The 26866-nt window shown below is 31.1% G+C and overlaps 1 protein-coding gene across 1 annotated transcript; it reads left to right on the top strand.

Annotated features, from left to right (window-relative positions):
- The first annotated feature begins 896 nt into the window (after positions 1 to 896).
- On the top strand, positions 897 to 2956 carry LOC125871707 (protein LURP-one-related 15-like). Its single transcript, XM_049552354.1, has 3 exons — positions 897 to 1129; positions 1908 to 2135; positions 2759 to 2956. The coding sequence occupies exons 1-3, from the start codon at positions 905 to 907 to the stop codon at positions 2891 to 2893; spliced, it is 588 nt and encodes a 195-aa protein (XP_049408311.1). The 5' UTR covers positions 897 to 904; the 3' UTR covers positions 2894 to 2956.
- Positions 2957 to 26866: the final 23910 nt, after the last annotated feature.

Here is a 26866-nt window from a genome sequence, read left to right as displayed (position 1 = left end):
CACTGGATTTTTTCATATTTGCCTCCAATCTTGTGGCAACACTAAAGTCTGTTTATGCCTCTATTCACAGAGGCCATATTACCTTTGCAGAATATCATCAGATCAATAGCAAATATCAGGTGACTAAGCTTCACCTACTTGCACATTGGATGGTAATCTGGAAGCATGCTCTTATTTTGGAGTGTTCTTGACAAGTATTTCATTACTAATACAAATAGCAAAGGAAAGAGAATCTCCTTGCCTAAGCCCTCTCCTCCCAGCAAAAAAACCATGGTTCTCCCCATTAACTTTCGCTGAAAACATGGTTGTAGATACACACATCATGATCCATTTAATAAACATTTTAGGGAATCCAAAACTAGTTAGTACTTCTTCTAGAAAATCCCAACTTATCATATCATAAGCTTTTTTAGGTCTATTTTCATTAGGCACCTAGGAGATACATTCTTCTTATTGTAGTGTCCCAAGAGGTCATGACATATCAAAACATTATGCATCATTGATCTCCCCCTGCACAAAGGCAGATTGATTCTGCTACAATGCAACTAATTGCCTTTCAGTCTACTACAAATAATTTAGATATGCACTTATAAAGGACATTACAATACATTTAATTTTATAACTTTTAATTAAATAAAAAAATTTCAAATATGTAATGCATTATCAATTTTTAATTAAAAAATAATAATATGGTATCCACTCATGCTGAGACACTAGTTCACAAGAAAAAAGTAATTGGTTAAATGAGCAACCGAATATTTTGTAAAATTTTACACGAACTTGACACAATCCTTTATTCTCGTATAATAAGCATTTAATTAGCCACAAAATAAAATTCCCAAATTTGAGTTTCTTCTACTCATCTAATATCTCCAAACTCAACATGGCAGGAACAAGTGAAGCTATGGCTACAGAGCGTTTAGAAGTGATAGGTCCACAATTTTGTGCTCCATACGCGGTTGATCTGAGTATTGTTAAGCAGGTCATGACCTTAAAAGATGGTTCTTTTCAAGTCCTTGATGTCAATGAAAATGTCATTTTTTCTATCAAAGGAAAGGTCTTTAGCCTACGTGAACGTCGAGTTTTGGTAGATGGTGCTGGAAATCCTCTTGTCACGTTTCAACAAAAGGTCATCTTTAATTTATTTGTTATTTAAAATTGTATTTATTGATAGTGTTATGATTTTAGGATAAGGTAAATATAAATAGGGGAAGGATATGAAATTGGAATCATAACTAGAGATTTAAGATAGCAAACACTCAAATTCTCAAGTTATAATTCTCAATGGATTGTCGTAATCATGCATTTGAATAATAATTTTAATGTTTTTATGTTAGATTTTGATTTCTTTAAATTTTTGATAATGTATCTTTTTTTAGCCTTTTATCTTTTATCGAGCAAATAATATGAAATGATTAAATCTTTTTATAGCTTTCTTATTTTGAAATACGTTTTTTCCTTATTTTTTCTTTTTTAATGTTAAAGGCAATTACAATAATATATTTAACTTGATTTTTATTTAGACAATCTTATTACAACAATTCATTTGTTCAAAAGTGACTTCGCTTGCAAAATATTTCGCATATGTTACTTGTTGAATTAATATATGATTTTTACAACCTACCTCCAATTTGTTTATGATTGAGTTAGAGTTAATTAATTGATTTTTATTTCGCATCATACTTGACCAATATCTTCGACAAACTTTAGAGTTAATTTCTCAAATAGTCACCCATTAATAATTATTTTCTTAGAAAGTCAAATTTTTTATTCAAGAAAACATTAAAATCAAGAGGAAAACAAAACTGACTTTCTGATATAATAACTATTAGTTAAGTGACCATGTGAGAACATGCGAACTTGGATATATATGCTCATGTGTTGCCTTGTTTTATTTGAAAGCACAGCTATTGACTGCTCATAATAGATGGCAAGCATTCAGAGGAGAGAGTACAGACCCTAAACAATTGCTTTTTAGTGTTAAGAAGTCTGGACTTCTTCAATTCTTGAAGACCAAGTTAGATGTCTTCTTGGCTACTAACACTAAAGAAGAAGTTAGTGACTTCAAAATTGAAGGCAGTTGGATGGAAAAATCGTGTGTCATTTATGCTTCTAATTCTACAGAAGTTGCCAAGGTAAATAGAAAAACGTTTCATTTTTCTTTCTTCCAAATTACAAGTGTTTATATTAAGTATAATTTACATAAATCTCCGGATAAAAGGCAAATTAAAAACAATGAAATAAACAGTCTAGCTGGATTCGAACCAAAGTCTTGTGGGTGTATCCACTAGCTTGTACCAATAGCACAATGAGACTTTTATGCTCTTGATGGGTACATTGTTAATTATATCATAATTTCTGTTAGTTTCTCAAAATATATATATATATATATATATATGATTTTTTCTGAAATTAACGGGTGCAAGTGCATCCCCACCTAGAGGGGTAGGTCCGCCTCTATCAGCAGACCTCTAGATACATAGTGGAGGGATGTATCCGAAAGGGGATATGACATCCGGATACATAGGAGAGATGTATCAAAGAGGGGAGAAATGTATCCAAGAGGGAAGGGATGTATCAGAGAGGGGAGAGATGTATCCGAGAGAGAGATATGGATGTATAAGCAAGAGTGGAGTAGTGTATCTGAGAGGAAATTTTTGAAATATTTTTAAATGATAGGAAATTTTAGAGATTATGGTAATATAAAATGTGTATTTAGGTAATTTTTCCTTATATTAATGTATACTTGTAATTGCAGATGCACAAGAAGCGCACCGCTGAAAGTCTTCTTCTTGGCAAAGATAATTTTGGTGTAACTGTGAGTGCAAACGTTGATTTTGCTTTCATAGTTGCTCTTATTGTGATCCTTGATGAGATTAACGAAGACGAATGAGAATTGAGATTATAAAACATTTTACAAAGTCACTTATTTGTGTCAAATATTTTTTTTATTTTTGTATTTGATAGTCACATTCAAATATTTCGTCTAGTATACTCATCTAAATTTGTAATTTACGTTTTATTAGTTTTTGGGAATAAAGGTCAAATGATGATAGGTACTTTCTATATATTGCTACATGATTTGATCTAATGCTCAAACTTGCCATGCCCAATGGCAAAGATTTTTTAATTTTATAGCAAGAGCTAAATTTAGGATTTTTAGTCAATGATTGATATTGTAGATGATGTATTTTATAGGGAATATGTATGTTTCTGAAAATGTAATCTTATTTCCAGGTCTTTATAAAGTAATGCATATTTGCTCATTCTTCAACTAAATTAAAGTATAACTCATTTGCAAAATGTAGAAATGTGTTTCTTACTGTTAAAGCTTCGTTCCTGAAAAATAATAATCAAGAAAAAAAAAAGTGTAGCTGATGATATTTATATTCAATAATTTTTGGGGTAACAATTTTATAATTATTTATATAAAAAAAAAGATGTAATCTGACGACTGTCAGTTTGAATATGTTGTTAGGCATTGAAAGCTTTATCATAGTATTCTTTCCTTAAGGGCATTACTCTAATTATTTCTCTTATATTTTCTATAATGTATTCTATGTATTGTATATCTTGGGTTCTTTGATATATTTCTATATTTTCTTTTATTAGATCTCCTAGTAAAGTTATTTCTTCAGTAGTTTCTTGCCAATATTGGAAGTATTTGTAATTTATCATTAGTCTGAGTATTCTAATTTTAAATCATTAATATTAATTCATTCTAGATCATATATTTCATCTATTTCGTCTATTTTATACCAGGTTTGAGTTACTAGTTCTAATTCTTCTAAGTCAAATATTTTTTCCCATATCATTCTTCTTAATTCAATTATTTTTATATTTTTTAGAATATATAAAATCAGTGTTTCATAAGCTAATATCATTTCATCATGTAGATAAGTAGTCATATTAATGTTCTGCTGTTTAATCAATAATTCCCTCATATCATATGCATAATAAATATTATTCATATTAGATTATTATAAACTAGATTATTTTCAACCATGTTCTCCTGTCACTATTAACATCGTACTTTCAGAGGTACTCCCTTCCTAACAGCACCTCAACTCTGTTTACTCCCCTCACGGCTTCCTTGCCTATGGTTTCAACTTTAGGATGGCATACTCTGGAAGTTTTTTCTTTTTTTCCCATGTTAACAAACTAGAAAACATGCTTCAAATAATTCTAGTATTTAATAACTAGTATGAACTTATTTAATCATGCTATGATATTCAGTAATTAATAGATTTAGCTATGCATAATCATAAATAGATATACCTGTTTTTCTATGAGATCTGGTATAGTTTGCTCCATAGCTTAGATTAAAATTTGATATTTATTTATTTGAGAGTATTTTACAAAGAGGCTTGCTTTCCGTCGAGAAAGTCTTCGCTTAGATGTGCCTAATGGCTCTCTATTTATACAAGTAGAGATGCTTCTACTTACTTTACATCTGTCTTATACTATTTTTAATTTACATCTGTCCTACTACTTTAATAATGCATACTACTTTACACATGTCTATCCACTACTTTAATAATGCATACTACTTTACACATGTCTATCCACTAATTTACATACTTTAATTATTCCTACTCCACTAACCTACTTTTACAATAAGACGAACAACTTTAAAATTTTTCTTTTTATCTTGTTTTTTCATTTTGTCAATCTTGCTTTTTATCTTGTCTGGTGGCTCTTTATTCTAGCTGGACAGCTGGAATTACATTATCTTCCCCATAGCACTTCGAGCATTGATGATTTGGGTATTTGTGTCCAACAGTTTTGCAATAGTTTGTCATTATCTCTGGTGAAATAAAATTCCTTTGTATTGCTCTTGTAGTTGGTTGTTGTTCTGGTTTTAATAAGCTTAATATCCATTGTCGTATTTCTTCCATATCTGCTTCTCTGATTTCTCTGAAATTTGAATATATCATAGTTTGTTCTCTTGCATAGTAGCTCCATACTAAATTTTCATTTAAATAATTGGTTGTTAACTCGTTCAAAATAGTAGCTATTTCAATAATCCATTTTCTTGCATAAAATTCCGCTACTTCTATCTTTTGTATCTCGTCTTGTTGTTCTATTTTTTCTAGTATTATCATTTCTCTGGTTAATCCGATTTTTATGACTTGGATGATAGGTTTAATTTCATCATACAATATTTCTGTTGGTGCTGAATATAACTTTATATAAAAAAGTGTTCCTTTAGTTATCCTTTTGTAGTGCATAAATGTTTTATGTAACTCTGGTATCGTAGATATTTCGTCTCCTGTTTGGGTATATACGGTACTTAACAATCCATAGTTGTAGCAAGTTCCTACTAGATTTGTACTTGTTGCTGGTTGTGCAATCAGCTTATTATATCCCTGTAGGTTTTGTGTAATGTAATCTTCATGGAGTTTTTTGTATTTTTGGATCTTGAATTTTGATTTAGAAAGGTCTGTATTTTGCGGATGTTCTCTATGTAAGCTCTGGTTATATGGTTATAAGTCTTTTTGTTTTGTCCTAGGGTTTCTTTATATGTGTTTAGCTGAGGTGGTATGAATAACGGATCTTTTTGGTTCTTTGGCATAACTGGTTTTTCAAATATTTTATTCATATTAGTGTTAACATATCTGGTTTTATTTTCTTCTTTCGCTATAGATGTGCTCCCTGTAGCTGCATGTAACAAATCATTATGGGTTTTTAGGTATTTTCCAACGTCACCTTGTAGGTCTGGAATTTTTAAGTCTTCTGATCGACTTAGCTCCGCATTTTTATAGTCATGCTGCTGACTTTTTATTTGTTGTAGCTCTTTGTCAATATTTTCTACTTTTGTGCAAAGTAGAGTCATAGCTTTAAGTATTTCTTCTATAGTATTTTCTTTTGCTGTGTAGCTTTGTTTTGAGATGTAATCTGCATTAACATTTTTGTTAGTGCATATCACTTCTATTGTACATGTAAAATTTAATATATTTAATACTAGTCTTTGTATCTCTTTGGTCGTTACTGAATCTTGTACCTTTCTTGTTAACCACCATTTTACCTGCGTATTATCTGTTCGTACAATAAATTTGTTATATACGATGTATGGTTCAAAGGCTAATAAACATTTATATATTGAATATAATTCTTTTCTATTTATTTTCCATTTTATTTTGGGGTTTGTAAATGTTCCTGAATAATATTTGCAATGATGTTTCACTTTTTCTTTATTATATTTATATTTTAATACTCCTCTGTAGCTTATTTCACTTGCATCTGATTCTACTATATATGTAAATTCTTTATTTTCATCTAAAAAACATAATTTAGGTAAATTTTTACATAATAATTTTATTTTTCGTATTTGTTCTTGGTCTTTATTGTCAAAATGATACTCTACATCTTTCTTTAATTTCTTATGCAAAGGTTTTAAGTTTTCTGCTAAATTAGGTATATATTCTCTCACTTGATTTACTAATCCTAGAAACGATTGTAATTTCTTTTTCGTATCTATTTGTTCTTCAGAATTTATTATCTTTTGTACTATGTGTGTTTGCATTTTTATACCATTTTTATCTATTTGTATTCCTAGAAATTCTATTTGTGTTTTCATTATTTTTGTCTTTTTCTTACTTAGACTTATTCCTGAGTATGTTATGATATGTATAAATTTTTCTAGCAATTTTATATGTTCATCCTGAGTTCTTGAATATAATAATATATCATCTATGTATATTATGCAATTTTCTAATTGGTTAAAGTAATTATCCATAAAATGTTGGTATCTTTCTGGTGCATTTTTATATCCAAAAGGTAATACATTCCATTCATAAAATTCTTGTGGTACTGTGAAAGCTGTTAACTTTTTAGATTCTTCTTCTAATTTTAGATGGTAAAATCCTGACTTACAATCAAACTTGCTGAAGTAATTGTATCCTTGGATTTGTCTTATTTTTAATAATTTGTTTGGTATTGGATAATTATATGTTTTTGTTTTTGCATTTAGATTTCTATAGTCAATAACCATCCTACTTTTTCCTCTTTTTTGTTCACTATGTTTATTTACTATAAATGTTGGACTTGTATGTTTACTATTACTTTCTTGTATATAATTATTTTCTAGTAACTCTTTTATGTGCATTTTGAATTCTGTTAAATCATTAAAATTATATTTTAATGGTTTTTGGGTTATTATGGCATTATCATCAATCAATTCGATTTTTATTTTTGTTTTATATTTTTCCGATCCTTTCAAGGGATTTTCACTATATAGTGATTCTAGTTTTTCTTGAATTAGTTTTAGTTTATCTATAGAAAATACAATTAGTTCGATATTATGGTTAATTTCTTTGATATTTTCTAATTTTTTGGGTAATCTTCTCACTTCCTTTGATCCATGGTGTGGTTTTTCTATTTTTGTTGTTTACTCTTTTTGCTCCTACCTTTTGTTTACATGGTGTAGTAAACCACCAATGTGTTTTTGTTATCACATGGGGATATAATTTTTCTAATAACGGCATTCCTAAAAGCATATCCTTATTTATGAATTCGTAATTATATATGTCTTCTATAGTTAATATTTTATCCCATATTTGTAAGTTTATATTCTTTACTTTATATGTTATCATACTTCCTCATTGAATCATGTTACTACTATGGGTGTTTTTAGCTTTTCCCATTTTTCTTCTGGTAAGCAATTGTGTTTGCACATATTAGCTTCTGCTCCTGTATCTAACATAGGGGTATAATATCTATTGTAGTAATTTTCTATTATTATTTGTGCAAGTATGTATATTTTCATATTGTTCTTTTTATTATGACTTTCTTGTTTTTATATGTTATGGTTAATTGTGTATTTTCTAAATTATATGGTTTCATTTCTTCTAATCATTTTATTCCTAATATTATGTTATCTCCTTGATAAATTTTGAATTTTATTAATATTACTATTCCTCCAATAATTATTTCTTTTTCTGCTGTTTCCTCATAATTTATTAACTCTTTAGGTAATTCTGGGCACGTTCATTCCTTAGAGGTTATTTCATCTTCTGTTACTAACTCTCTTGTTATGTAATTTTTTTCTTGACCAGTGTTTATTATTATAATATGCTTTCTTTGTTCCATTATTCCAGTTATATAGTAATGGTATGGTTCTATATCTTTTATCATTTGATATTCTATTGATTTTCTTGAAGGTTGAGGTGTTTCATTATTGTAGTTTATTCCTTTTATTCTTTTTGATGTGCTTATTATGTCACTTACTATTTCTAAATCTTCTTCTATATCTATTTCTTTGTAACTGTAATCATTATTATCTATTACTGTAACTATTTGTTCAAAAGGATTTTTCCATTTTTATTCTATTTATCTTATTTTTTGCTGTTATTTTATGTTTTATTGTTAGTACATATAAATTTTTACATCTTGCTGTAAATATCTTACTTCCTGGAGTTAACTCTATTCCTAACATCTTCCAATACAATACTAAGAATTTATCTATGTTTCTATCGTTTACTGCTACTGAATAATTGGCGCTTATTATAAATTTAAATTTTTGGTGTATTAGATTTTCTTTTACTGCACTTATTATATTTTTTCTATAGGTTCTACTATTTTGTCATCTGCTAGATATATTTCTAGTGGTGTATCTATTCCTTCTCTGAAACATGCTTTTATTAATATTTTTGTTCCTCCTAGGTGTACATATTTTATTGGGTCTTTAGCTTTGATTTCTTATATTTCTTTGTTTATTATTCTTTTATTTATTATTGGTATTTTTGCTTTTCCTTTGGTATATTTACAATCTATTATGTGTTCTTTTTGGCTTACCACGTAATATTCTTCCTTTTGTCTTTTAAATAAATTTTTTATTATTGGTACTCTAAATATTTTTTCTACACTTAGGCCTAGTTCTTTTCCTTTTATTTGTTCAAATATATTAATATCAAATATTACTTTTTGTTCCGTAGATTCTTCAGTTATATGATCCTCTTGGGTTATTATCTGTACGTCTTTTTCAGTCATCTATATTATTATATAAATTATCTTCTTCTTCGTTTTCTTCATTTTCAGATAGTTCAAATATACTATTATCACTTTCTAACTCATAATCTATATATTCTATTTGTGTATATTCTTCTTCATTATCTATTATTACTTCGAATATTTGTTTTTTCTTAGGATTTTGGGGTAATTTACAATCTTTAGCTATATGTCCTAGTTTTTCACAATTATAACAGGTACATTCAGTTATTTTTTTCTTTTGTCTATATGGTCTTTTGTTATTATGATTTTTTATGTAGTATCTTCTTCGAGGTCTTTTGTACTTATACTGGGTTTTATATTTTCTATATTTACCCGGTTTTCTATATTTCTTTTTATAATAATTATCATTACATCCAAATTGGGATGCTATCTTATCTTTACAACATGCTAAGTTTTTAATTATATTTTTCATTTTCATTTCTTCTCTATATTTTTCACATATTTCTGAATACCATTTTTGTAAGTATCTTATTCTTGCTCCTAAAGTATCTTGTAGTCCTGCTTCATTCCAATCTTTTATTTTTTTGAGCTAAAGGATTCTGGTAATTTTGTAAAGTATAACCTTCGTATTTCTTTTCCTTCTTCTGTACTATATGTTCCTTTATAATAATATTCTCTAAATACACACGTATATTCTTCTATATAACACATATTGCTAATTCTAACATTAAATTTCTGTTTAGCTGTTTTTCCTTATTTTGTTCTTCTATTTCTGTAGTCGTACTACTAAATTCATTCTGTATAGCTATTTCATATTTATTTAATATGTCAATTGGGGTTGTTGCTATTTCACCATCTATCCTTTTATTATTTTTTAATGTTTTTATACTTTCGTCTGTTAGATTTTGTAACCATAGTTTTACTGTTCCTATAAGTGTCCTTTCTATATATTCTGGTACTTCTGTCATTTCTATTTTACTATCTATTAGTTGTTTTGATATATAACCTACCCATAATTGAATTGTTTTATTTATATCTGTTACGCAGTTTAGATCTAAAAAATTATTTTGTGTAGTAACTGGAGTTGGTGTCCATTTTCTGTTTAATCTTTTTATTCTGTATACTATCGTACCTATCAGATTGTTCATAATTAACCGTATAATAATTGGGATTTACTTCTCTGGGATTTTTAACTCCTGATGTACTTGCTTTTGTATCCTTAATATCTCCTGTATTTATTTCTGTAGATTTTTTATCTTCTAGATTTGCTAACATCTCTCTATATGTTTCGCTTACATCTGAACCTTGGTCTTCATTTATATGATTTATATCATCTATTCTTATATCTGATTCTTCCTTTTCTTCTATTTCTAATTTTTCATTGACTTTTTCTATTTCATTTTTTAACTTTGTTTCAAGTTCTCTTTCTTTCTGTTTAGTTGCATATAGTTCTTTTAGTGTGGCTAATTCTTTTTCTAGAGCAATTATTTTATCATTTTTTATTTCTTCTATTTGTTGTATTTCTAGTTTTGCTTGTTGTTTAATAATTTCTATCTCCTTTTTCCTGTCTATTTCTTTATTTTCTTTAGTTATTCGTACCATGGTTGTTAGACTATCTTCTAGTTTCACTGTTTCTTTCTCTATCATTAGATATAAATTTTCACCTATTTTTTTATATCTCCTTCTTAAGCTTGAAAATATTATTTTTATTTTTAATCCATCTTGGTTTTCATAATTTTTTTTCATCTATAGTAAATTCTTTTTTATTCATTATAGATTGTTCTTTAGTTTATATTCTATTTGTTGTATTTGTAGTTGTATTTCAAATATTGTTCTTCTTTGAGCTAGTAGAGATTTTTGGCATACTCTTGCGTATATATTATATTTAAGTCTTTCTTGTTTATGTTTTAACTCATACCGTTTCTCTATAATCATCCTGATTTATTCATATTTGTGTTGTTCTTTACTATCCATACTATCCATACTACTCATATCCATAGCTCTGATATCAATTTTGTGAGTATGTTGTTAGGCATTGAAAGCTTTATCATAATATTATTTCCTTAAGGGTATTAGTCTAATTATTTCTCTTATATTTTCTATAATGTATTCTATGTATTGTATATCTTGGGTTCTTTGATATATTTCTATATGTTTTTTTATTAGATCTCCTACTAAAGTTATTTCTTCAGTAGTTTCTTGTCAATATTGGAAGGATTCGTAAGTTATCATTAGTCTGAGTATTCTAATTCTAAATCATTAATATTAATTCATTCTAGATCATATATTTCATCTATTTCGTCTATTTCATACCAGGTTTGAGTTACTAGTTCTAATTCTTCTAAGTCAAATATTTTTCCATATCATTCTTCTTGATTCAATTATTTTTATATTTTTTAGAATATATAAAAATCAGTATTTCATAAGCTAATATCATTTCATCATGTAGATAAATAGTCATATTAATGTTCTGCTGTTTAATCAATAATTCCCTTATATCATATGCATAATAAATACTATTCATATTAGATTACTATAAATTAGATTATTTTCAACCATGTTCTCCTGTCATTATTAACATCGTACTTTCAAAGGTACTCCCTTCCTAACAGCGCCTCAACTCTGTTTACTCCCCTTACGGCTTCCTTGCCTATGGTTTCAACTTTAGGATGGCATAGTCTTGAAGTTTTTCCTTTTTTCCCCATGTTAACAAACTAGAAAACCTGCTTCAAATAATTCTAGTATTTAATAACTAGTATGAACTTATTTAATCATGCTATGATATTCAGGAATTAATAGATTTAGCTATGCATAATCATAAATAGATATACCTATTTTTCTATGAGATCTGGTATATTTTGCTCCATAGCTTAGATTAAAATTTGATATTTATTTATTTGAGAGTATTTTACAAAGAGGCTTGCTTTCCGTCGAGAAAGTCTACGCTTAGAAGTGCCTAATGGTTCTCTATTTACACGAGTAGAGATGTTTCTACTTACTTTACATCTGTCATATAATATTTTTAATTTACATCTGTCCTACTACTTTAATAATGCATCTTATTTTACACATGTATATCCACTACTTTAATAATGCATACTACTTTACACATGTCTATCCACTAATTTACATACTTTAATAATTTCTACTCTACTAACCTACTTTTACAATAAAACGAACAACTTTAATTTTGCTTTTTATCTTCTTATTAAGCTTTCAATGCCTAACAACATACTCACAAAATTTGTATCAGAGCTATGGATATGAGTAGTACGGATAGTAAAGAACAACACAAATATGAATTAATCAGGATGATTATAGAGAAACGGTATGAGTTAAAACATAAACAAGAAAGACTTAAATATAATATATATGCAGGAGTATGCCAAAAATCTCTACTAGCTCAAAGAAGAACAATATTTGAAATACAACTACAAATACAACAAATAGAATATAAACTAAAGAACAATCTATAATGAATAAAGAAGAATTTACTATAGATGAAAAAAAATTATGAAAACCAAGACGGATTAAAAATAAAAATAATATTTTCAAGCTTAGGAAGGAGATATAAAAAAAATAGGTGAAAATTTATATCTAATGATAGAGAAAGAAACAGTGAAACTAGAAGATAGTCTAACAACCATGGTACGAATAACTAAAGAAAATAAAGAAATAGACAGGAAAAAGGAGATAGAAATTATTAAACAACAAGCAAAACTAGAAATACAACAAATAGAAGAAACAAAAAATGATAAAATAATTGCTCTAGAAAAAGAATTAGCCACACTAAAAGAACTATATGCAACTAAATAGAAAGAAAGAGAACTTGGAACAAAGTTAAAAAATGAAATAAAAAAATTCAATGAAAAATTACAAATAGAAGAAAAGGAAGAACCAGATATAAGAATACATGATATAAATCATATAAATGAAGACCAAGGTTCAGATATAAGCGAAACATATAGAGAGATGTTAGCAAATCTAGAAGATAAAAAATCTACAGAAATAAATACAGGAGATATTAAGGATACAAAAGCAAGTACATCAGGAGTTAAAAACCCCAGAGAGGTAAATCCCAATTATTATACGGTTAATTATGAACAATCTGATAGGTATGATAGCATACGGAATAAAAGATTAAACAGAAAATGGACAACAACTCCAATTACTACACAAAATAATTTTTTAGATCTAGACTGCGTAACAAATATAAATAAAACAATTCAATTATGGGTAGGATATATATCAAAATAACTAATAGATAATAAAATAGAAATGACAGAAATATCAAGATATATAGAAAGGACACTTATAGGAACAGTAAAACTATGGTTACAAAATCTAACAGACGAAATTATAAAAACATTAAAAAATAATAAAAGGATAGATGGTGAAATAGCAACAACCCCAATTGAGATATTAAATAAATATGAAATAGCTATACAGAATGAATTTAGTAGTACGACTACATAAATAGATGAACAAAATAAGAAAAAACAGCTAAACAGAAATTTAATGTTAAAATTAGCAATATGTGTTATATAGAAGAATATACATGTGTATTTAGAGAATATTATTATAAAGGAACATATGGAACAGAAGAAGGAAAAGAAATACGAAGGTTATACATTACAAAATTACCAGAACCCTTTAGCTCAAAAATAATAAAAGATTGGAATGAAGCCGGACTACAAGATACTTTAGGAGCAAGAATAAGATACTAACAAAAATGGTATTCAGAAATATGTGAAAAATATAGAGAAGAAATGAAAATGAAAAAAACCATAATAAAAAACTTAGCATGTTGTAAAGATAAGATAGCACCCCAATTTGGATGTAATGATAATTATTATAAAAAGAAATATAGAAAACCGGATAAATATAGAAAATATAAAACCCAGTATAAGTACAAAAGACCTCAAAGAAGATACTACATAAAAAATCATAATAACAAAAGACCATTTAGACAAAAGAAAAAAATAACTGAATGTACCTGTTATAATTATGGAAAACTAGGACATATAGTTAAAGATTGTAAATTACCCCAAAATCCTAAGCATAAACAAATATCCGAAGAAATAATAGATAATGAAGAAGAATATACACAAATAGAATATATAGATTATGAGTTAGAAAGTGATGATAGTATATATGAACTATCAAAAAATGAAGAAAACGAAGAAGAAGAAGAAGATAATTTATATAATAATACAGATGATTGAAAAAGACGTACAGATAATAACCCAAGAGGATCATATAACTGAAGAATCTACGGAACAAAAAGTAATATTTGATATTAATATATTTGAACAAATAAAAGGAAAAGAACTAGACCTAAGTGTAGAAAAAATATTTAGAGTACCAATAATAAAAAATTTATTTAAAAGACAAAAGGAAGAATATTACGTGGTAAGCCAAAAAGAACACATAATAGATTGTAAATATACCAAAGGAAAAACAGAAATACCAATAATAAATAAAAGAATAATAAACAAAAAAATACAATAAATCAAAGCTAGAGACCCAATAAAATATGTACACCTAGGAGGAACGAAAATATTAATAAAAACATGTTTCAGAGAAGGAATAAATACACCACTAGAAATATATCTAACAGATGACAAAATAGTAGAACCTATAGAAAAAAGTATAATAAGTGTAGTAAAAGAAAATCTAATATACCAAAAATTCAAATTTATAATAAGCGTCAATTATTCAGTAGCAGTAAACGATAGAAATAAATCCTTATTATTATATTGGAAGATGTCAGGTATAGAGTTAGCTCCAGAAAGTAAGATATTTACAGCAAAATGTAAAAATTTATATGTATTAACAATAAAACATAAAATAACAGCAAAAAATAAGATAAATAGAATAAAAATGGAAAATCCTTTTGAACAAATATTTACAGTAATAGATATTAATGATTACAGTTACAAAGAAATAGATATAGAAGAAGATTTAGAAATAGTAAGTGACATAATAAGCACATCAAAAAGAATAAAAGGAATAAACTACAATACTGAAACACCTCAACCTTCAAGAAAATCAATAGAATATCAAATGATAAAAGATATAGAACCATACCATTACTATATAACTGGAATAATGGAACAAAGAAAGTATATTATAATAATAAACACTAGTCAAGAAGAAAATTACATAACAAGAGAATTAGTAACAGAAGATGAAAAAACCTCTAAGGAACGAACGTTCCCAGAATTACCAAAAGAGTTAATAAATTCTGAGGAAACAGCAAAAAATGAAATAATTATTGGAGAAATAGTAATATTAATAAAATTCAAAATTTATCAAGGAGATAACATAATATTAGGAATAAAATGGTTAGAAGAAATGAAACCATATAATTTAGAAAATACACAATTAACCATAACATATAAAAACAAGAAAGTCATAATAAAAAGAACAATATGAAAATATGCATACTTACAAAAATAATAATAGAAAATTACTACAATAGATATTATAACCCTATGTTAGATACATGAGCAGAAGCTAATATGTGCAAACACAACTGCCTACCAGAAGAAAAATGGAAAAAGCTAAAAACACCCATAGTAGTAACATGATTCATTAATGAAGGAAGTATGATAACATATAAAGCAAAGAATATAAAATTATAAATATGGGATAAAATATTAACTATAGAAGACATATATAGTTACGAATTCATAAATAAGGATATGCTTTTAGGAATGTCATTCTAAGAAAAACTGTATCCCATGTGATAACAAAAACACACTGGTAGTTTACTACACCATGTAAACAAAAGGTAGGAGCAAAAAGAGTAAACAACAAAAATAGAAAAAACCACACCATGGATCAAAGGAAGTGAGAAGATTACCCAAAAACTAGAAAATATCAAAGAAATTAACTATAATATAGAACTAATTGTATTTTCTATAGATAAACTAAAACTAATTCAAGAAAAATTAGAATCACTATCACAAGGATTTTATGAATGGAATGTATTACCTTTTGGATATAAAAATGCACCAGGAAGATACCAACATTTTATGGATAATTACTTTAACCAATTAGAAAATTGCATAATACACATAGATGATATATTATTATATTCAAGAACTCAAGATGAACATATAAAATTGCTAGAAAAATTTATACATATCATAACATACTCAGGAATAAGTCTAAGTAAGAAAAAGGCAGAAATAATGAAAACATAAATAGAATTTCTAGGAATACAAATAGATAAAAATGGTATAAAAATGCAAACACACATAGTACAAAAGATAATAAATTTTGAAGAACAAATAGATACGAAAAAGAAATTGCAATCGTTTCTTGGATTAGTAAATCAAGTGAGAGAATATATACCTAATTTAGCAGAAAACTTAAAATCTTTGCATAAGAAATTAAAGAAAGATGTAGAGTATCATTTTGACAATAAAGACCAAGAACAAATACGAAAAATAAAATTATTATGTAAAAATTTACTAAATTATATTTTCCAGATGAAAATAAAGAATTTACATATATAGTAGAATCAGATACAAGTGAAATAAGCTACGGAGGAGTATTAAAATATAAATATAATAAAGAAAAAGTGAAACATCATTGAAAATATTATTCAGGAACATTTACAAACCCCGAAATAAAATGGGAAATAAATAGAAAAAAATTATATTCAATATATAAATGTTTATTAGCCTTTGAACCATACATCGTATATAACAAATTTATTGTAAGAACAGATAATACGCAGGTAAAATGGTGGATAACAAGAAAGGTACAAGATTCAGTAACGACCAAAGAGATACGAAGACTAGTATTAAATATATTAAATTTTACATTTACAATAGAACTGATATGTACTAACAAAAATGTTATTGCAGATTCCATATCAAGACAAAGCTACACAGACTGAAAAAGAAAATACTATAGAAGAAATACTTAAAGCTATGACTCTACTTTGCACAAAAGTAGAAAATATTGACAAAGAGCTATAACAAATAAAAAGTCAGCAGCATGACTATAAATATGCAGAGCTAAGTCGATCAGAAGACTTAAAAATTCCAGAGCTACAAGGAAACGTTGGGAAACACCTAAAAACTCATAATGATTTGTTACATGCAGCTACAGGGAGCACATCTGCAACAAAAGAAGAAAATAAAACCAGATAGGTTAACACTAATATGAATAAAATATTTGAAAAACCATTTATGCCAAAGAACCAAAAAGATCCGTTATCCATACCACCTCAGCTAAACACATATAAAGAAAGCCTAGGACAAAACAAAAAGACTTATAACCATATAACCAGAGCCTACATAGAGAACATCCACAAAATACAGACTTTTCTGAGCCTACATAGAGAACATCCACAAAATACAGACTTTTCTAAACCAAAATCCAAGATCCAAAAATACAAAAAAAACCCGTGAAGATTACATTACACAAAACCTACAGGGATATAATAAGCTGATTGCACAACCAGCAACAAGTACAAATCTAGTAGAACTTGCTACAACTATGGATTGTTAAGTACCGTATATACCCAAACAGGAGACGAAATATCTACGATACCAGAGTTACATAAAGCATTTATCCACTACAAAAGGATAACTAAGGGAACATTTTTTTATATAAAATTCTATTCAGCACCAGCAGAAATATCGTATGATGAAATTAAACCTATCATCCAAGTCATAAAAATCGGATTAACTAGAGAAATGATAATACCAGAAAAAATAAAACAACAAGACGAGATACAAAAGATAGAAATAGATACTATTTTGAACGAGTTAACAACCAATTATTTAAATGGAAATTCAGTATGGAGCTACTATGCAAGAGAACAAACTATGATATATTCAAATTCCAGAGAAATCAGAGAAGCAAATATGGAAGAAATACGACAATGGATATTAAGCTTAATAAAACCAGAACAACAACCAACTACAAGAGCAATACGAAGGAATTTTATTTCACCAGAGATAATGACAAACTATTGCAGAACTATTGGACATAGATACCCAGATCATCAATGCTCGAAGTGCTATGGGGAAGATAATGTAATTCCAGTTGTCCAGCTAGAATAAAGAGCCACCAGACAAGATAAAAAGCACTTGAATTGATGAAATACTTGCTGAAATTTCAGCACGAATGTGAAGCAAAGCATTAATCATAATTGTGAAGGTATGAAAACTTGGGGCTCACCACTTAGACAGTTTTGTATGCAGAATAGTTGCGGATCACCACAAAAGACTAAAGCTTATCTATTTATTTCCTCCTTTTGACCTTCTAAAAGACCCATATATATAGGTGTGAGCTAGAAATTGGGGGTATTTGTTCTCCAAGTAATTATGGTGGACCTTAAGCTTGAAGAATATTGGTTGGGCCCGCCTTGTTATTTAATAGACTAGTCCAAATGTAATTGGACTCCATTTAAGTCCAAATGTATATGAGACATCCTATGACCTTTCTAAACCTTGTGCTCTGAATACCAAGTTTGTCACGACCCAAAGTACCCCTAGACGTGACATGGGGTATAGGACCTCCGAGAGGGCCTACACAAGCCACTTAGCATGCATAAACAAGATAATAGAAATTAAAAGTTTAAAAGAGACATTTTCAATCATAAAGATTTTGACAAAAATGAAGCGGAATTCTACATAGTCTCAAGGCCATCTATTACATTAATAGTGATTGGGACGTAACCCATGCATCACATACAATATGTGGAAAGTAATGACGGAAAGCAATAAAAGGTTAGGTCCTCGGAACATGAGGAGTCACCACTACCCAAGACTACCAAAGTGATCTCTAGCCACGGGGATGCGGAATCAGAGCGTCGGACCATACATTTTTAGAAGAATGTAGGCAAGAGTATGTGTTAGTACAACAATGTACCAAGTATGATATAGCAATGTATAAAGGTTATCAAATCATGATAAAATGAGATTTTTATGACATGCAAAGACCAAGTTAAAACATAAGATAAAAGATTAGAAGTATAATCAAGATCATGGTTAATGCAAGTAAAATCATCTTTGAACACATGTGAGATACTTTTAAAAGTAACCTTAATTCATCATTATTGTTCTGGAAAATTTTCTTTAACCGACATAGAGACCATGTGAGATATAACATGAAATTTGATGTCTACCCCACACCGAAAAGAGGTGTCCTTACTTGCCAATGTAAGGACCATAACTTCTAGTTTAAGTGGATCCACTAGCTAATGCCTATCTAAGACAACCTAGGTGGCACATAATTTATGGGACACGGGTAATTGCCACTTCTCCACTCGGTACTAAACATAATTTCCACGAAATAGTCGTCAATCATATTCATCTTATCTTTAAGGGAAATGGGTAATCACCTTTTGTCTTATCGTTATGGGGACATGGGTAATCACCTCTTATCTTACCATTAGAATAGCTCCTAAAACTTGATTCATAGTTTAGTTCAGAAAACCTTTCAACTCTAAGAATCATTTATGTGAGAAAACCTTTCATATTCATGTATTGAGCATTATGTGAGAAATCATTTCACAACAATCAACAACAACAACAACATTTGTGCTTTACTCTCAAAGCAACTTATATCATTTTCAGCAATTTCGTAAGAACAGACATGTATTCATAAATTTGTCTTTCATAGTTCAAAACCCACCTTCAATCATCATAGTCTAGAAAATATGGGTTAAGAATGGGTTCATGGGATTCATCTTTAAAACATGAAAATATCTCAATTCATGCATAATAGTTCATAAAACAATCAATTAGATCAACATTGAAAAGAACCCATGACATGGAAGAAAATCCTAACTTCAATTGAAGATTTCCAACTTGTAAATTGGAGAATTCGGGAACCCTGTGGAAGAAAGAGCTCCATAGGTGAAAAATATCATACCTTGATGCCAAATGCTTGAAATCAATGGAGGATTAGGAGGCTTGATCTTGAAACCCTAGCTTCGTTTTTCTTCCTTAGAGAGAGAAATATTTGAGAGGAAGACTTGTTCAACTTTGGGGAATTTAGGAGAATGAATTGAATTGAGTCTTTTGAGGGTTAAAAATCATTATATAGGGCTTTGGGTAAAGGGTAAACCAACATAGTATTAGGTTGCAGTAATTAGGAAAATACCCAAAAGCCCCTTTTAAAATAATTGTCGGACCCCGTCGACGGCTGATCCATGGTCCATATGTTCAACCACGGACCGTCCTGGTCAACCATCGATGGGTTCAGAAACTTGTTTTCTGGGCCTTCGAAATGGCGGGACCCATGTACGATCCGTTGGTCAACCTATGGTCCGTACATGGCCACCGTAAGACCCACTTTTGGCCCTCAAAATTCCACCAAGTATATGACTCACCTACGAGACCTACCTATGGCCCATGCATTGACAACGGACCGTCTTGGTGAACCGTATAAAATTAAAATACAGAAACCTTGACATTTTGGAAAATTTAGACTAGCCAACCATGGTCCCACTTGCAGTCCGTGGTCCAACCTACGGACCGTTGGTTGCTTCGTCAGTGCTGGCACCAGAGTCTTTTGAAAAACTAAAATTTTCATCTTGTTTAATTTGAGGTGTTACAATATCTCCACCTTGGGAACATACGTCATCGAATGAGAATCAAGACATCATGTGAAGGGTAGGAACTTAAACCTAACAGCCAAATCATGAATGCAATCATATAAATGCACATATTCGAGAAGGAAAACTTAACTCCAAGCTAAAGCATGCTCAAAATATCATTTCATAAGGTCTATATGCAACTCATACTCAAATGCACATAAACATGAAGAAATAAATCAAGTTAACTCATTTTCTCAATCATGGGAATATCCAAGACACGTGACACCAATAGAATATCCCATGAGGAACTGAATACCTCAAGCTAGAGTAGGGACGAAGGGAAAGAGACGATGGTAACGCGATATCATATCAGTCTCGATCTCCCAAGTAACACCCTCAATTAATTGATTTTTTCAAAGAATCTTCACCGAAGCAATTTCTTTATTTCTCAACTTTTAAACTTGCCAGTCTAAAATCTCAACCAGAAATTCTTCATAAGAAAGGTTATCATTTATGCCAAGACTCTCCAATAGCACTATAGATGTAGGATCACTAAAACATTTTTTCAACAAGAAAATGTCACAACCCGAGAGCACCCCTAGTCGTAACACAGCGTACTCGACCCCGAAAGGGTCTAATACAAGCCTCGTAGCATTCTTGAACATAAGAACATAGGAAAATAGAGAAGAATTAAAAACTTTCCTTTACAATCGAAAAGACTTTCATTAAAAAGAAAACCGAAGACTTTCTAGACTTTATACACTATGTCTCAAACCATCTAATACTTTGAATACAACATTGGGACTTAGCCCATACAAAAGCTTTAATAAAACTAAAGACATAAAAAGAAACACCATGGGTTTTGTCCTCAAAACTATGAGGACTCACCAAGTCTTCATCTTCAACCACTTTAAAAACCCATCCTTCATGCATAGAACACCAACATCTCCAAAGCCTACACTTTGGTAAAAAGGGAAAAGAATGGGGTTAGCACATTAGATGTACTAAGTATGATGACCATTCAAAAACATTCTTGAAAAGGACATTTGAGTTGAAAGTCATGCTTTTATGTCATTTTTGTAAAACTTCATGATCATTGATACAAGAGGCATAATATAAGTTACAACCAAAATACAAAGTCACATAATTCACATTAGAGCAAAATCACATATAACTCTTTACCTTTCACCTTTAGCCTCCACCTCAAGAAACCCTCAAGCTATACCTTGTGCAATGTATGGGTAGCGTCTCATACCACCACCCACACTAAGGCACCACCTTAAGGTCACCAAAAGTGAACTTACCATTCATCTTTTGCACCTTTACACAATAAAACATTTAAGAGACATAAACATTACATGAATCACATTATCACAATAAGACCATCATCTAAGACAACTCTAAGTCATACTTGTGCAATGTGCAAGTAGCATTCCATACTACTACTCATACTAAGTACTTCTTTGAAGTCACCATAGACAAGGCAGATTCACATACAATAAACATGACAAAAATGTAACTCATAATACAATCCAAGTATAGCATGTATCTTTACATTTAAGCATTTAAGCCAAATTCAATATTAACTTCATTTAGGACACCTTCATGCACAGAGAGGACTTTCATTCATTAGACATTAGACCAACATTCTCCTTAACTTCTTCCTAGGAGGACAATCAAACAATAGTCATTAAGACTTAGAAAACTCACTATGATCCTCTCAAAGCCTACTTGTGCAATGCATGGATAGCATCACATACTACTACCCACACTTTGTAGAACTCCTCAAGAAACCACAATGCACATCTCACATGATGGGAATAAGCGTTTAACCAACATAGACCACGTAAGCTAGACATAGAACCCGGTGTCAAGTAACCCCACACCGTAAGAGGTGTTCCACTTGCCTAAGGTAGAACGATAGCATTAGCTCAGATGGAATCCGCTGGCTAATATCCTATTTGGCCACATAGTTATGGGATATGAAAATGTTCATTGGAACTCTAGCCTAACATTGGGAAAGTTTCCATATTACCATATCCACTCGGTGCTTAGCCTACACTCCCATAGTTTATTTCATTCACATTACATTAATGTATCATGGGAGGAATGCCATAGGCCTATCGACACATGATACATTATTACACAAGGAAGGAATGCTATAAGCCTATCGATCCAAGGTACATTTAAGGATAGCTCTAGAGTCCCATGAAAGGAATGCCATAAGCCTATCGATTCATGGTCCCTCATTACATTCTTATACTCATGAAAGGAATGTCACTAGCCTATCGATTCATGGTACATTTACTCGTTAAGAAAGGAATGCCACTAGCCTATAGATTCTGGAGTCTTCATTACATTAGATCATTTATGAAAAGAATGCATAAGTCCTATCAATCCATAACCATCAAGTCAAGACACATTCATCACTCATATATGAAAGAAATGCCATCGCCTATCGATTCATATTCTTCAAGTCAAAGACACATTCATTATTCTAGAAAATGATGCATAAGCCTACCAATTCTGGATTCAACATTCACATTGTAGAAACCCAGAAATATCTTTTAACATCAAACAAGAACCATTTTTGCTGATAGAAGTTCAGGTCTTCCGATATTAGCCCACATACCACATAGTTAGCAAAATCAACATACCAAGGAGTCTGCATAAGAGTGGCTATGAATACCTACTCATCTGGGAATGAGTGATTTATGTCTAACTCAAGCTCATCTTTCTCTTTGCCCTCTAACCTAGATAGGTGATCGGCTACCGGGTTTTCGCAACCTCTTCTATCCTTGACTTCAAAGTTGATTTTTTGCAGTAACAGCACCCATCTTATCAACCTTGGTTTAGCATCTTTCTTTGCCATTAAGTACCGCAGGGCTGCATGATCAGTGTGAACTACCACTTTGGTGCCTAGTAAGTATGCCCGAAATTTCTCAAATGCATATACCACCGCAAGTAATTCTTGCTCTGTAACAGTGTAGTTATGTTGAGCACCATACAATGTTTTGCTTGCGTCGTAGATTGGATGGAATAGTTTGTTGCACTTTTTCCCTAACACAACACCTAACGATGTACCACTTGTATCACACATCACTTCAAAAGGTGCAGACCAATCAAGGCTAATAATCACCAGGGTAGAGATCAACTTTTCTTTCAAACACTTGTAGGCTGCCATACATGTGTCATCAAAGTTAAATTTCACCTCCTTCTCCAAAAGCTTGCACAATGGGCGTGCGATTTTTAAGAGGTCTTTGATGAACCGCCGGTAGAAATGGGCATGCCCCAATAAACTACGAATTCCTTTTACCGAGAGTGGTGGTGGTAGCTTCTCAATTACCTAAATCTTTGCCTTGTCAACCTCCAGCCCCTTTTGAGATACTTTGTGACCCAAAACTATACCTTCTCTAACCATAAAGTGGCATTTCTCCCAATTTAGGACTAGATTGGTTTCCACACATCTTTGAAGGGCCTGCCCAAGGTGTGCTAAGAATGCTTCGAAAGTATCACCCACAATGGAGAAGTCATCCATGAAGACTTCCTTTGAATCTGCCACCATGTCAGTAAAAATAGACAGCATGCAATGTTGATATGTCGTCGGGGCATTACAAAACCCGAAAGGTATCCTTTTGAAAGCAAAAGTACCATAGGGACAAGTGAAAGTTGTTTTCTCTTGATCTTCTGGTGCAATAGAGATTTGGTTATACCCAGAATAACCATCCAAGAAACATTATCATCCATGCTCCGAAAGTCGATCAAGCATTTGATCCATAAAAGGCATGGAAAAGTGATCTTTTTTAGTCCAAGAATTTAACTTTCGATAGTCCATACATACCCTTCATCTGGTTACCGGTCTCAAAGACACAAGTTCCCTCTTTTCATTTGGGATTACAGTGATGCCATCTTTTTTGGGTACACATTACACCGGACTAACCCATTTACTATTCGCAGTAGGGTAAATCATACCCATATCCAACCACTTGATTATCTCCTTTTTTACCACCTTTAACATTGGTGGGTGCAATCACTTTTGATGTTCTACACTCGATTTGCACTCACTATCAAGTTGAATCTTGTGAGTGCAAATGTCGAGTGGAATACCCACAATGTCAGCGATAGTCCACCCTATAGCCTTGATGTACCTTCTCAACACCTCAAGAAGCAATTTTACTTGCCACTTAAGCAAGTCAGCTGCAATGATCATGGGCAAGGTGTTATTTGCCCCCAAAAATGCATATCGAAGATGAGCGGGGAGAACTTTCAATTCGAGCTTTGGTGGTTCCTCCGTGGATGGTTTGGTGGGAGGATTTTCTTGATTCTTTAGATCAATGTCTATATTCAATGGGTTCCTTGAATATTCACCCAACCCCGATAGAGAAGCTACCACTTCATCATACCCTTGAACTTCGGTCTCATCATAATTCAAAAAAATAGCCTCAAGAGGTTCACTCATACACATCAATTCGCTTACACTGGCCGGCCACCACTTCATCTATTACATTAATCGTGGAAACCACATGAATATCACTCGGGTGTTTCATTGATTTGCACAAATTAAAAGTGACCTCATTTTCGTTCACTTGGAACTTCAACTCCCCGCTTTTAACATCCACTAGTGCTCTCTTGGTTGCTAAAAATGGTCTTCCTAAAATAATGGGAATTTCAGCATTAATCTCACAATCAAGAATAACAAAATCAGCCGAAAAGATAAATCGATCAACATTCACCAATATGTCATAGAATATTCCAACGGGGTGTTTGATAGACCGTTCCACCATAAGAAACCTCATTGTTGTGGATTTTGGTTAACCCAGCCCAAGTTGCTTAAAGATTGCATAGGGAATCAAATTTATACTTGCTCCCAAATCACACAAAGCTTTCACAAATTGAAGCATACCAATGGTGCATGGTATAGTAAATGCCCCCGGATCCTCCTTTTTGTAATCATCTCACTAGTCATAATGGCACTACAATTGTGAGAAACTTCGATTGTTTCGAAGTCCATGTTCCTCTTCTTAGTGACCAGCTCATTCATGAATTTTGCATATCCCGGCATCTCTAATAACGCTTCCACTAAAGGAAGATTTATAGAAAGTGTCTTAAACACGGATAGGAACTTCTTGAATTTTTCATCCTGATTTTTCTTTTTGAGACTTTTAGGAAATAGATGAGCTATTTTGGAAAGAGGTTGCACTATCTTTGGAGTTGAGGTAGCTTTTTCTTTAGAGTTTTGCAACTCTACGGTGGGGCTTTGCTTAGGACTTTCCTCCTTTTCTTTGAGCATATCATTTTTCGGTGCTTGCATGGGCTTCTCTTCCTTATCGACATCTTGCCCTTCTTTATGAGTGTTCATCCTGTCAGTACCCTTTACAACACCAACCGTTATTTTCCCACTTCGAGTCACCACTGCCAAGTCTTTGTCATAGTCGGCCCTCAAATTTGTTGCACAGTCGGTTCACCCCTTTCAAATACCTTGGGTTCCAATTGCTCCGAAAGTAAGCTCAATTGACCCTTAAGTTGTTTGATTGCATCCGCGTGAGAATTAACTCTATTATTCAATAAGGAGAAATCAGTCTTCATCTCCTTAAGCATGTCATCGTATCTTTCAACCTTATCTAGGATACGCGACAACAATTCATCCACTCCTAAGTTACCTGAACTACTCTTTGATCTTGGATTGTCACTTGATTGCGTGTGGTATTCTTCGTGACTCTCTTTTGTTCAACCCAATCTTGATAGTGTTGTCTCCGCTCCTCTTATTTATGTGCGTTCCAACTTTGATTCCCACCCTCGTTGAAGTAACTCGGGTGAGAACCCCTCTCAATTCTAAATACCCTTTTAACCTCTTTGGGTTCACCAACCTTTTCTAGGACTTGTTTTTGTAGCAACTCCATTTGGGACATCATTTTGCTAATATTCTCGTCCCTCTCTTTCTCCTTGTCAAGTTGCTCTTTTGCCATCTTGAAGGTTAAGGGAGAAACTTGGTCCTCTTGAGTGTACCACACCTGATTGATCTTAGTCATCTTATCAAGGAGGGACGAGGCCACCTTAAATGGATGTAACATTATCCCTCCTCGTGCCAGCTGGTCTGCTACTCTTTTGGTCACTAAGTCTAGACTCCAATAACAATATTGAAGTATCACATCACCCGGAAGCCCATAAGTAGGACATAGTAATAACAACTTTTGAAATCTCCGCTAAGTTTCACGAATTGGCTCCCCTTCTACCCGCTTGAAATTTTGGATGTTGTCCCGCAATTTTACCATCTTTGAAGGTGGAAAGAACCTCATGTAAAATTCCTCGGTCAGCTCCTCCCATGATCAAATAAAGTCTCGTGTT

The sequence above is a fragment of the Solanum stenotomum genome, chromosome 7 (assembly GCF_019186545.1).
Source record: "Solanum stenotomum isolate F172 chromosome 7, ASM1918654v1, whole genome shotgun sequence".
Taxonomy (NCBI): domain Eukaryota; kingdom Viridiplantae; phylum Streptophyta; class Magnoliopsida; order Solanales; family Solanaceae; genus Solanum; species Solanum stenotomum.
Note: the sequence above shows the minus strand (reverse complement) of the source record. Positions and strands in the feature narration are given on the sequence as shown.

Excerpts from the sequence above, each read along its gene's own strand:
- LOC125871707 (XM_049552354.1), top strand. The coding sequence starts at position 905 with ATGGCTACAGAGCGTTTAGAAGTGATAGGTCCACAATTTTGTGCTCCA. Across the intron at positions 1,130-1,907 it reads TTGTCACGTTTCAACAAAAG|CTATTGACTGCTCATAATAG; the intron begins GTCATCTTTAAT and ends TTGAAAGCACAG. Across the intron at positions 2,136-2,758 it reads ATTCTACAGAAGTTGCCAAG|ATGCACAAGAAGCGCACCGC; the intron begins GTAAATAGAAAA and ends TTGTAATTGCAG.